This window comes from Strigops habroptila, chromosome 7 (genome assembly GCF_004027225.2).
Source record: "Strigops habroptila isolate Jane chromosome 7, bStrHab1.2.pri, whole genome shotgun sequence".
Taxonomy (NCBI): domain Eukaryota; kingdom Metazoa; phylum Chordata; class Aves; order Psittaciformes; family Psittacidae; genus Strigops; species Strigops habroptila.
This window is the reverse complement of record NC_044283.2, coordinates 29,225,109-29,238,656: the sequence shown is the minus strand read 5'-3', so window position 1 is coordinate 29,238,656 and position 13,548 is coordinate 29,225,109. Positions and strand designations below refer to the sequence as shown.

The 13,548-nt window shown below is 39.6% G+C and overlaps 2 protein-coding genes across 13 annotated transcripts in view; both read right to left on the bottom strand.

The window, feature by feature from the left end:
* Positions 1-5,329, bottom strand: part of CRACD (capping protein inhibiting regulator of actin dynamics) — a 125,306-nt gene extending 119,977 nt beyond the window's left edge. For 2 of the 12 annotated variants that reach the window (XM_030491282.1, XM_030491286.1), the window contains exon 1: positions 4,609-5,040. The gene's annotated coding sequence lies outside the window, so the exon portion shown is untranslated. Of the gene's footprint in view, positions 1-4,223 lie in introns of all 12 variants that reach the window. The other 10 variants (XM_030491284.2, XM_030491292.2, XM_030491287.1 and 7 more) reach the window with 9 other exon arrangements.
* A 2,987-nt stretch (positions 5,330-8,316) lies between these two features.
* The window catches only part of CEP135 (centrosomal protein 135), a 38,719-nt gene continuing 33,487 nt past the window's right edge, over positions 8,317-13,548 (bottom strand). Inside the window, exons 24-26 of the mRNA XM_030491842.1 lie at positions 13,346-13,450; positions 12,804-12,950; positions 8,317-10,833 (exon numbers count right to left, since the gene is read on the bottom strand). Coding sequence (XP_030347702.1) covers positions 10,812-10,833; positions 12,804-12,950; positions 13,346-13,450 — 274 coding nt within the window. The 3' untranslated portion in view covers positions 8,317-10,811. The remainder of the gene's footprint in view (positions 10,834-12,803; positions 12,951-13,345; positions 13,451-13,548) is intronic.

Here is a 13,548-nt window from a genome sequence, read left to right as displayed (position 1 = left end):
CAAGCACCACTGAGGTCACTGTTGAAAGTACTCTGTAGTACTGGTTGTTGAATAAACACATAATCTCTCATTTTATTTGCTAAAGTTTTCACAGGTGAATGTGTAAAAACTACCATATTCTGAAGATGTGAGACAGAAAATTTGGGCAGGTTTTTATGAAGACAGTAAAAATGAAGATCTTTGACACCAGGACACTGCCTTAGCAGGATCCGGAGCCAAATCAGATTGACAATATTATGTTTCCAAAAGGTCTTACGATTTTAATTTTTTTTCTTTTTTTCACAAGGCAAAGCAGTTAGTTACTCTAATTCTCAATCATTTAGCTGAATTATAACAAGAATTAGCCTGAGTCATAAAGACATGTGACAAATGACAACCCACATGGTTAAAACTTGGCAAAGTTATAAGCAACAGAAACGAGGTTTTACAATGGGGAAGACAGTTCAATTCTGTTGGCAGCCACTCAATCCAACTATGTCACATGTACGCCAACAGATACCCACAGACACTGTGGATTCACATGGGTTTCTATCACTGTTTTTCTATTCTGGGCCAAACTGCTCTACAGATCACTGTGATTGTACTTTTTTGGGGTGATTTTTTTGCTCTAAAGAGTTTCAAACGTGGCTTTATTAAAGGCCACAGAGAAAGACAGCATGTTACTTTGAAGAAAATCAACTTTCTTTGAAGAGCAACATGAAAGTCAGTGTCTTGTATGATTCAGTTCCCTTTAACTCTTTTCATCACACTCTCCCCACATTTCAACTTAACAATAAATATAATCTCTTCTGTGCAGCATCCTCCTACAGAGCATCACCACAAGTCACCAGATTGAGCTGCTTGATGAAGCTGCCCCAGTCTGACTGCTGACTTTAAAAACATGCCGAGTAATGAAAAAGATGTTCAAGCAGGTCAGCAAAGGTGCAGAGCATTTTGTGCACCCGAACACTAAAGTGCAAGGAAAGCTTTTACTTATTTGGATCATTTTCATATCGTTTCTCTTAAGGCAATAGAAGTGAAGAAAATAAAGCTTGCAAATGTGTTATTATTAAAATGATAAGCTTAACCATTTCAAAGCCTCATTGAGACATGAAGTATTTGACTTATCCGATTTGACTATATGTGTTGGTTCTCACAAATGAAGGAAGTTAACAGAAAAGTCACAGTTACCCTTACTTTGCTACATCATTCAGTCCAATAAACTAAAATCAGCTGAATATGACAGTATTTTCTTAAATGGCCTTGTTGGAGGCATGAACCATGTATTTCTGTAATTTAACATACAGGATATGTTATGCAGCATATACGAAAGAGAATCAGCATATACAGCATATACGAAAGAGAAACAGAACTGAAAAAAACCCAACAGAGCAGCTTAAAAATGTATTGATGTACTTTATACATTTATAGTAGCATCTGAATCATCTTCACTTAATGTGCGGCGCAACTGCCGCATAAGCCACTTCCCCAGGATAACATGCAGCAAGATCTTCACATTTTTCTTCCCACCAAACATAATTAACAAACCCCTGTGATACAGCCTATGTGACACACTGGCTAATTCAACAGTATTAATTATTTGTTAAAAGTTAATTTCATTTCTTTGTAAGACTTCATCAATAGAAGTTTAAATGCTGAATGTAAAGTAAGGTTAAATCCTATATGCTTGTGACAACATCTATTTTAGTTCTTAAACATAGAAATCGTGACATATGTAATGCAAAGGATAAAAAGGAGGGAAAGACCCTTCAGGAGGTGATGGGAAACAGTAAGTGCAATATCTACACAACTCGTTGTTTCCTCAAGACAGGACTCACAGTGTCTCCATGGAAATAAACACACTTTTTGGACATCATTAATTGATTTAAATAATAGATAAAAAATAATAAATAAAGAGAATTTGGCCCTTGCAGTGGAAGCATTAATGTAATTAAAGATAACACTGTGACTTTAGGTTGCCTTCTATCGCATTATTCAAAACCAATGAATTCTATTCTAACGTGCACTTGGTACAACTTTATTAAATCTTGTTCAAATGCATGGGATCAATGACAATATATAGGTGTTTAGAGCATCTCAGCATTTACATCTGCTGATGGAAGCTATTATGCAACTACATTGCCCTGAGTCTGTTGACTTTAAAGAAATTGACTGTACTTTTCTAACATGCAAGTAGTAGGCTTATCCATATTTGCTGTAACTCTCTTATTTGGGCCTTTATGGATAAAGGTTGTTCATTGATTTTGTGTGAGCTAAAAAAAGAAAATACAACCTGAGTCAGCAATTTTCAAATATGAACAATTCCGAATACAAAAAAATATATGTTTTTCTTCTCTTGGCCTGTGAGGAAACGAGTCAAACCAGTCATTTAAGCTTACACTGCCTCTATAAAAATTCTCTTTATGTTAGACTTCATTGTAAAACAGCCACCACATACATTCATACTCATAAACTCATCATCACATTTCAGTCAACACTTATTAGGCCATCTATTTCTTATTTAAAAACAGCTTACCTGACATATCTACAGTAGGAATATGTTGAAATAACCCTAAGCTACATTATTCACTCACATATATCGATTTTCAGTGATGGAGATACCTGGCAAAACAGTATTTGGAGTGATGAAGAGGCAAAGCAGAAGAAACCATAGAAGTTATTCTTATTGTTGTAATCAGACATACAAAACTAAAAAGGCTGTTTTTCAGTACTGCAATTAAAATGAAATATTACTGTCAATGTAACAGTTCCTTTTAAAAGTAAATATATTTTGATTAAGTTTTTCAGAAACTGGATGTTAAACAAAAAAGATATTACCTAATGCATTACCAGTTCACCACTGCTACTACCTGCATAACCTCACAACAGACCAAAACAAGACCTATGATGAACAAACTCAGGAAAAAAAAAAGAAGAAACTCAATGTCTTAGCACAGAACACAGCAGAACACGTTTACTACCATGTACTTTTAAAAATCCCGTTATACAGCATATAGGAAAAAATAATCATTGTTCATAAGCAATTCTCTCTAAAATGCAGGATTTCCCAGGTGAATGTTTGAAAACATTCCTTAATTTTAGAACAGAGTACTCTGAAATAGATTTTTTTATTGTAGAAATAAGACCCAATAACCATGAGCAGTAATCTCTTTGCTACGTGCCATATTTATGAATAAAGATTTCAAGGTAATTCTCATAGTTATCATCAAACCAGGACATAAATAAATATACAAATCACTTTCATATAAAGTTTGGATACACTTCACAGTGTTACATTCAAGCTGGTTGTTACAATGAAATATTCAAAACCAAACGCAGCATCCAATGTGATAAATTAGAGAAGAGTTGGATTTGTCAATTTGATGAGTTCCTGACCTGGATTCGAACCACATGAAGTAAGTTATATGCAGAACTGCTAGCTCCTGCCTGCATTAAAAAATATCGATGGCTTTGTTAAAGAAACTCACAATAACATCTTTGCCCACTGATTAATGTTTTGATATAGGAAAAAGACCTAATTGTCTATGCAAGGTGCAATAAGAACTACTTCGGTGCTGGGAATTTCTTGAAGTGCATTGCCAAATGCAAAATAAAAGTCAGTTCTGACTCCAATTTATTATCTTTAACCTGTTAAAATATAGGACCTGCTACATGTTACTGCTGTCAGGTAGCTTAAATAGCTTGGGATCTAAGGAAAGAACTCTTCTCGTACAATTGCTGTACCTGTTCAGGTAAGCACCGAAAATCCACTTAGGAATATAACAAATTATATTATCTACGTATCTATTAGTGACAGAGTATCTGTTATTAGGCCTGTGGTTACAAATGACTCTTCCCTTTCTCTATGCTCCCATCCCCCCAGCAGCAGATCACTTTCAGTGCCATTATTGTTAGGCATATTAAATTTTCAGGATGCACAGTTGTGGTTTCCAGGTCTCTCTTTACCCCTTGAACTGTGTTTTTGACCGGGTGTTTTTACACTTAAGATGACAGAGCAGAGGCATAATAATGTTTTACGTACTACAACTACAACGAAGCAGATTTGTCATTGACTCATGGGGACACCAGCAAAATTAATTCAAAAACCCCAAACCTTCATTCATCAAAATTCTCTTAATGACACGGAAAAGATTCGTGTTAAACACAATCCCGTCTCTAGATCAGACATTTTCTAACTGAACAGACTGTGCCAGACAACAATTTCCCACGCAAAATGATATTACCTCTAGCTTACCTGCTCCGGTTCTTAAGGAGAAAGAGTGAGAAAGAGGTGATGTGCCGCTGCCTTTCAGCCGTGAAAAGCCGAAGATTTCCTAGCTCATCGCAACGGGATGGCAGCGATATGATAAATGCCTTACGGGAGCTTAAACAAAGCAACGCTGCTCTGGAGCGGCATCGTGTGAAACCAAGTCATCTTTCTGACAGATCCTGCTTTTCAGCAAAGCTGAAAGAACACAGGACGCCCTGGGAAAACGCTAACAAAGGAAAAATGGGAAGAATGGGAAAGAACCAGCCCAACCATTGAATTCCCCGGCAGCAATAAAGCAGCACCTTCCTAAGGTCGCCCGCACGCCCGCTCACACCCCGCCCCGAACAAAGGCAGCTCACCGCGGCAGGTAGCAGCTCCCGGAGGTTGCTGGCCGCCCGCCCGCCGCACGCACCGCCGCGGCTGCTGGGACCTGGCGGAACGCCACATGTAGCAAACCCGGTCTGAGTGGATGTGCGGCACAAAGCGGCAGCGCAGCGGCAGGGCCCCGCACGGCGCGGCCGGCGAGCGCCGGGCGAAGCGCTGCCGCCGCCGGAGCGGGGAGGCGGGAGGTGGGGTGCGGAGCTCCGCGGGGGCTGCGGGCGGGCGCCCTCCCGCTGCCAGCACCGCAGCGGCCTCTGCCCGCGGCGGGGCGGGGCGGGGCACGGGCGCAGGGTCCTACCTGTGCTCCCTCTCCCTGCTGCCAGAACGGACAAGCCGGCTGCTGCTGCCGGTGTCGGTGCCGCCGCCCAGCCCGTCGGATGCCGCCCCCACGGCGGCCGCCCCATGGCACAGCCGCCGCCGCCGCTCACGGGCGCCCCGCAGCGCCGCGACCCAGCCCCAGCCTCTCCCGAGTCCCTTGACTCTCGACCCAGCAGTGTCGGGCTCCTTTTGTTGAAAAAGAAGGGGTAAGGCTGGATTTATCCGGATTCACCGGTATCCCGCTGGTCTTGGCACCGTTTAGCACCTCCGCTGCCCAGCGCGCTGCCCGAGAAGGGGAGACCCGCAGCTCTGGCTGCACCCCGGCTCTGAACCCGACTTTGTTCTCATCTCACCACAAGACCAAAGCCTGAATTCAGCACCTGGCTAGCGCTATAACCAGAAAAATATTTACCTCCTTCATTTACTAAAATACGGAACTACAAGGAACAAAACAAAGTCAGCTGTTCTGCAAAATAATGGCACAGAACACAGCCTCCCATCTTTCTCATGTCCCTAAATCCAGCCGGTGGCTGGATTAGCGTGACGAGCAGGTTGAAGGAGGTGATCCTGCCCCTCTGCTCCGCTCTTGTGAAACCCCACTTGGAGTACTGTGTCCAGTTCTGGTGTCCTCAACATAAGAATGACATGGAGCTGTTGGAGCGAGTCCAGAGGAGGGCCACAAGGATGATCAGGGGGCTGGGAGCACCTGCTGTATGAAGACAGGCTGAGAAAGTTGGGGCTGTTCAGCCTGGAGAAGAGAAGCTGCGTGGAGACCTCAGAGCAGCCTTCCAGTATCTGAAGGGGGTCTATGAGGATGCTGGGGAGGGACTCTTCCTTAGGGACTGTAGTGGTAGAACAAGGGGTAATAGGTTCCAACTTAAACAGGGTAAGTTCAGGTTAGATATAAGGAAGAAGCTCTTTACAGTGAGGGTGGTGAGGCACTGGAATGGGTTGCCCAAGGAAGTTGTGAATGCTCCATCCCTGGCAGTGTTCAAGGCCAGGTTGGATGGAGTCTTGGGTGACATGATTTAGTGCGAGGTGTCCCTGCCCATGGCAGGGGGGTTGGAACTAGATGATCTTAAGGTCCTTTCCAACCCAAACTATTAAGTGATTCTATGATTCTATAATCCAGTGTTTGTATCAGCAATTCTGAGGCTCTTCCAATTTGTTTTTCTACACCAAGATTTTACCTGTACCGGCCCCTGGTTTCCCAGATTTCCCAAGGAGAACTCCGTAAAATCAGATGATTCACTTAGTTCCATCCAGCCTCTGCTACTTTTTGAACCAGAACTGAGTATTTGATTCATGATCTTCCACTGCTGAGAAAGAACATGTTTTGCCAGCCAGCTCTCCAGGTTTAGATGCTCCCTGGATGAAAAGGCTTTGGGGATCTAGCTTTGGATCCTGCCTGTTCCCTACCTTTTTGCTCCAGTCAGCAGCAGTCCTTCTGGTATTCTTAAAATGATCTGGTTCCCACAGGAAACTAGCACCCATGCAGTGTCGGGCTAAAGAGCCACATCACATTTTTATGCCTTTGGCTGTGCCCAATACTGGATATTTTAAAGGAAGCACATAAGTTTAGGCAGGCATTTACTGATATTCTCTCACTCCTTAGTGATTTGCAGCTCAGGGAATTCCTGAGGCAGAAGTGTTATTTGTGCAAAAAACCTGCTATATGCCTCTGCAATAAATATAAATTGCCAGAAACCACTTTTTCTCCTGCAGCATTCTAGTGATGACCAGTAGCACAAGCCAGGAGAGGCACAGCCCATCCCCTTTTCATGACTAAAGCAGTACACAAGGTGCAGATAACTTGAAAATGAAGCTCATGCGCCAGATCTAGCTTTAGATGGCTGTTAAGTATATTGACTGCTATCTTTACACTGGTAATTATATGCATATTTATATCCAAAATGTAGGGATATAAATCTCCTCAAATATGAGAGATGATTTTTGCAGCACTCCTCTGACAGACTCTGGGGTTTTGCTGTGCTTTGCTGCTATCGCAGCACTTGCATATTTTTAGGCAGTAGAGTTGGGTGGTACAGATAGAAAACTTCAAAAGCAGCCACCAGAAGAAGTGAATCCAGCCATTGCTTTCGGATCAGTCAAATTACTCAAAGACATCAGATCTTGACAGAGGTTGATCTTTCCTCTTTCGTGGAGGAGAAAATAAGATAAAATGAGATTTATTTTTTCTTCATAACTGACAATTTCTGGAAAGCGATGCAGTCACACACCTCAGTAGCCAAGTGATGGATGGGCTTCAGGAATACGTGGCTTTATTAGAAATCCTTTCACTTCGAGTTTATTCGGGGCATCTGGAATGTCTGTGGAGAACCTCGAGGCTGTTAAGCCCGTGCTACGATTGCTAGAAAACTCACGGTTCCTCTAGGTGGCACAAATACACCATTTAAAAGCAAGGAGAAGCCGGGGGGTGCCCAGCTCCTGCCCAGCATTTTTAGTTTTGCATTTATGCAAAGGGATACAGGTAAAGATGGCACACACAGCTATAGTCCTGTAACCCCCACCTCTCTTCCCAAATAAAACCAAGCTCAGATACCAACGTGCTCCTTTGGACTTGGAGGCTCAATGAAACCCTGAAGAGCAGTATCTTCTCCTGCAGGCCTTCACTTATGGCTCACTAACCACGCTGCAACTCGCTGCTGTGTTCGCATTCAGGAAAATACGTCTGCCCCTGATCAGCAGTATTAAAACCGAGCAGAAGCAGCCACTGACACTCTCTTTTCCCCCACTTTCTTCCATTTACCATCACACCATTTTGCTTAGTTTAAGCAGACAGGCTAATTCCTGTGCCTTGAAATGGTAAAGGACAACCCCCGACAAACCTGGGAGAGCAGTTCTGCTCTGACGATGCTGAGTTTGCAGCACACACAGGCACAATAGGCAACTAACATGTGATAAGTTCCAAAACTCACCATCTATCCGAGCTCTAACGTAGATAAATCTAATGTTGAGATAAAACAATGCAATACAATTATTTTTATACTCATACAAACGTGTGAGAGGTAACATCACAGCCTGCCACAAGACAGATGTGTGTGGGGGGTTGCCTTTGTAGCTAAACCAGTGCTGGTAACACTGCAGTGTTTCAGCTACTGCTGAACAGTGTGCCTGCACAGCTCCACGGCTTTCCCTCTCCCCATTTTTACACCAATTTCAGCTCCAGGAATTAATTCTGTTGCAGCTACTTCCTTTGTGTCTGAGGATGAAATGAAACTGCAACATCTGTATATATGTTTTGCAGAGCAACAGCCCCTTTATTATTTTTTTAATGTTATTTCTCCCCATCCCCAACTGCAGATAACAGAAGACAGACAAATTGAGTATTCTGACCTTTCTCACAGTTTAGTGTCTGCCCTATTCCGTTTTCAACTCACCCCAGCTGAGGACTAAAACAGGTCATGATGCTTCCCTGGGCTTTTGATCTTCCGGAAGGCAAGGACAGCACAGGAGCTTCTTGGAGGGGAGTCCAGGAGAGTCATGTTAATATCCCAACTCACATAAGGCTTATTTCGTACATGACACATAGGATCATGTATGAAAGAGATCTAAATCTTCCACAAATTTGTGCTCATTTTGTGCTTCATGGAATGACATACTTGATTTTAAAGCAAAGTTGTATAAATATTACTTTATTCTAGTTGCTTACAAAAATGTATACAAAATAATAGCAATGGAAGGTAAAATTACAGCTTTACTATAGTCTGAATATCACTAATGTTTTAGTTTCAAAACGCTGCACAGGCTTTGGTCACTGAAGTGATACCAGTTTTACTAAATCACCTGTGTTCAATGATCCACTAATTCTTCATAATTGATATTCACGTCAAATTACCAGTAATTGAAGTGCTATGGTTTTAATTGTAATGTCAAAATATACATTTTTATAAGATGAAATACATAATTTCAATAAAATGGAACACGTTTTGTTTTTAAAAATTCAGATCCCAATTTTAAAGGGTTTACATACAAAATAAGATATTTTATTCAGTCACCACTGAAGATGTCGAGAGCAGAACATGAGTTCTTTTCTCATTCTTACTGAACTGCTTCATCCGGAATAATTAATGTCAATTAGCATCAGTGGAAACTGCTGACTTAATTACAAACAGTATTGATATGTAAGTAACATTTAGAGATTACAATCTCCCCATTCCTGTAACTGGCACATGAGAGACCTAAAAGGTAAGAAGTGTGAGGTAGACCCACGTCAAATACACAAGTCCTTCCAATGGCTCAGAAGTCCAATGAACTACAAGTATTTTCAGCTACTTCTGAATGGTGTTAATAAGGTGGTTTTAATTAGTAAAATTTAATACATATTAAATAACAAAACTGACAAAATACAATATATGAAAAATTAAATATATAGGTTGCAACAGCAATTATTTATCTATGAATATGTGAAACAATATTGCCAGTCAACACAATAGTATTTATAATTTCTAACTGTAACAATCTTAGTGCAAAATAGACAAAATCTAAAAAAAAAAAAAAAAAAAAAAGTATATATTTTTCCCCTGTCGTTTAATATGTTTTTTACACCTTAGAGATGCTTGTAATGTTAGCTGGTAGTCACAGTTTTTCATTCAACATTAGGCAACTATTGGCCAGCGCAAGGATGTACAACAAGACATGCTCCCACTTCTCATCCTCTGCACGATACCTATGAACATAACATGTCATGTCAACCTGAATGGTGTGTAATTACTAGAAAACTGCATGTTCCTGAATAGAATGATGTGATACACAATTATCTGCATCATAAGCTTGTGACTGCTAATTGCATTTTACATCATAGCCTAAATCTGAAATGCTCCTTTGCTAAATACGCCACATATTTTAAAGATAGTTCTCACTGCACTTACCTAATATGTGTGTTGTAACACAAAGGCCTGTGACACCTCTCCAACAGCTTGAATTTAACTGTGTGTAGGGTTCCAGGTTTTGCTCTGATCTTTTACAACCAAAATTAGAAAAATATCTCCAGATAAAATTGAAAAAGTCTGGGTTTATAACACAGGAGTTGAATACATCTTTAAAAATAACATTTTTCTCTTCATTTTTTATTTAATATTGGTGTCATATCCTCCATCTCTGGAGGCAACTCCTGTCAAGCGAGAAGGAAACATATCCCTTCAAGGAAGAAAATTAACTCTGCCGAAACCAGGACAATTGGGGTAATGTTTAAAATGCAATTTCACACAAAGATTAAACAAAAAGAGATAAGTAGTTATTAGATGACAAAAACATTAATAAAGAATAACTAATACATTTTTATTAAGAAAAGGTACAGTAAACAAAATACATTCACAAAATAGATCACCAATACTTTTAAATACCAGGAAAAATGACCTGTAAACAGAAAACACTTGTTAAAAGCCCAAACACAGAAAATAGTCATGAGTACAAAACATATACTGGCTCAGCATTTTTAGGACAATCATGTATGTTATTCACTGTTAGCTCACACTAAGATGAAAAATTCCTGTAACCGTGTGAGATAAGCCAACAGAAATAAAATAGGAAAGTGGAAACAAGAGATTGTCATATCAAGCACCAATTTCCTTCTTATAATTACTATGTTTGCAAAACAGTAACACAACTTAGCCAGCCTTGATACAAAACCTGTCAAACAATCAGCAAAAACCAGTCAGTCCAGCCAGTTGGGAAAGCAGAATTTTGCAAAGTTGATTACTTCACTGGTTTCTCAGAAATTTCAAAGGTAATTATTGATTTGAAGAAAACAGAGGTAGAATACGAGTCAGCCTTCATCATTTAAACAAAAAAAACCCAAAGCCCCAGTGACAAGGTAGTGCTTCAGTTGCTCAAGTACTGTTTACTCCTTGAAGCTCACATTTCTGGCAGAGAAAGAAAAAATTTCAAAATATAGCTACCACATTAATTAGATTTAGCCTTCACATGTTCTCTTCTGATATTCAGAAATATCAACTATTAACATATTATCTGAAACTCTGCATTCAGTTCATTGACTAATTGCTCAAATTCTTAAAGTACATGAGAGACAAGGAGGAAGAGAAGATTTCTTGAGAAAATTAAATTAGATAAGAGACAAACAGTTGTAATGCTACAGAACAGTAACTACAGAGTACACCTTACTGTGGTAAGCTCACAGGAAGAAATAAGTAGGATGAAAGACGGTGATAGTACGACTCAGATAATTCTAATGTAATAATCCATCGATGGGTTTAAAAGGCAAAATAGTAAAAAAATCAAACTGCATATGAATTCTGCTGTTAAAAACAACTTTAAAAATACATACTTCATGAAAATGGGTTATTATCTGACAAGATATAGTACAGAACTGTCATTCTTAAAACTAAGTACGCAAATAGGATAAAAACAGTTCTCTACATGGTATTACTCTTCAAGTACAGCAACTGGACTATTTTTATTGCTCTTGGGACGCATTGCAAAGCAAGGAAGACTAAAGACAATTCTCTCCTGATGATGCTCATTCTCAGAAATATATTATCTATCCTGATCTCAGCCAAAATGGTGATTTGCAATGTAACAGGGTTTGCCTAATGGCTCACCAGCACAGCGAAAAAGAAAACCCCTGCTGTTTCATCCCCAGTATCAATATCTCATTTGCTACAGCTGCCTTTTCAGCTTTGTCCAAAAACTTGCAGGAGGAAAATTGCTTACAATGTGGATCATGCCATGCTGACTTCAGGTCTCAGGAAGCATGTGGTTTTGATAGGTAAGCTTGAGAACAAACCGTATGTATTTACCAACAAAAATAATGTTTAAAGTCTTATCGGTTTGGAATTCTGTTTCTTACATTTTAGCAGTTAGATAGTTAGATTCATGAGCTGTTATAGAATCAAAGAATAGTTCGGATTGGAAAGGACCTTAAGATCATCTAGTTCCAACCCCCCCGGCCATGGGCAGGGACACCTCACCCTAAACCATGTTGCTGAAGGCTCTGCCCAACCTGGCTTTGAACACTGCCAGGGATGGAGCATTTACTACTTCTTTGGGCAACCCGTTCCAGTGCCTCACCACGCTGTGAAGTAAAGAACTTCTTCCTTATATCTAACCTTACAGTACACTATATAGCTGTTATAGAACACATATTTCCTAGAACAATCACTGTTTATCTCTCCCGGTCCACTCTTTTCTACAATTTATTACGCAGTATACAACAAACAAGATGTGATGTCAATAATCAGGCCTGTAGCACATAACTGACATCATCTAAAACAACAATGATCTCTAGAGAACAAAAATGTTACTGAAAATGAACAGGTGAGAGGTTGATTTTGATTTCTTTTTTATGGACTCTAGTGACCATGATCTTAGCCATTCATAGCATTCAAGCACTAACACGAGAAATGCATTAATTATTTTTATACACTTGTTTGGGAGACAGTTTAGTCTAACGTGTAGGGTTCGATGCATTTTAATTGGACTTCTATGGTCTTTCCTTCATTGCTGTACTTGAAAGAATTTAATGGTATTTCTCTTAATATGAACAATTCATTGTTTGGAGATAAATATTAATAATAAGAATAATAACAATAATTGGCAATATTTGGATATAATTAATGGTAATAATAAGCAGGTCATATATATTTGGAAGCTATCAGCTGGGGTGCAAGACCATCAACAGAAATGTCAATCCATTACATTATATGGTCTTTGGAGAGCACTTTGCATCTGTCGTTTCCAATCAGTATTTTATAGTAGGACAGTCAACCAAACAACTTAGTGCGTAAGAATTTAATATAATTTTAAAAGTACTATTTAGAAACAGTTTAAACCTAACTCTTAAACTGAAACAATCTGGTGAAATCAAATCGCTTACTTTTCAGCTGTTGCTTTCTCAGTTGTCCTTACACTGGTACGTTCTGGAGAATGTGAGGGAGATCTTAATGTTGAACTGAGAGGAGGTGAAGCACGTAAGGATGATGTAGAGAGCCCATGGCGACGCATTTCCTGAACTGCACGCTCTCTACCAACAGACAGCAATTTCAGTTACATTACACTTCAGGATGTTAAAGGAGGGAAACGTAACTTTTCCCCCATATTTTTACTTGGTGATTTTCACAGTACTTTGCAAAGAGCCTTGTTTTCTCATTCTGTCACTCAACTTTCTTCTTGTTTTCAAGAGAAGGGTGTTTTTTTTTGTTTTGGATGCAATAGTAAACTCACAAAATTGATGAGGGAATTCAGAAACTGTACAAGGCTTTTTTCTTTTTTAATTAAGCAGTTTTTGAGATGAGAATATTAGATTTTGTATGACAATAGGAACACAATTTTTTGTAAAAGTTCTCACTATTGAAAAAACCCAACAGTTCTTAAACTGAGAAAGAAGTAAGCCACCTCACTGAAAAAATAGCATCTTACCGTTCAAATCGTTCAGTTGTCAGTTGCCTTTTTAAAGTATCACAGTCAGTCTGCAGCTGTGCAACTTTACTTCGAAGCATGGGAACCTCTCTATTAGAGCTGTTTCTAAAAAAAGATCATGAGAAGCAACAAAGGTTTCTTTGAACACAGTTGGCTAGGAGCTTAGAGGAATTAAAGCAAGATCAAACAAAAATAGACTCAAC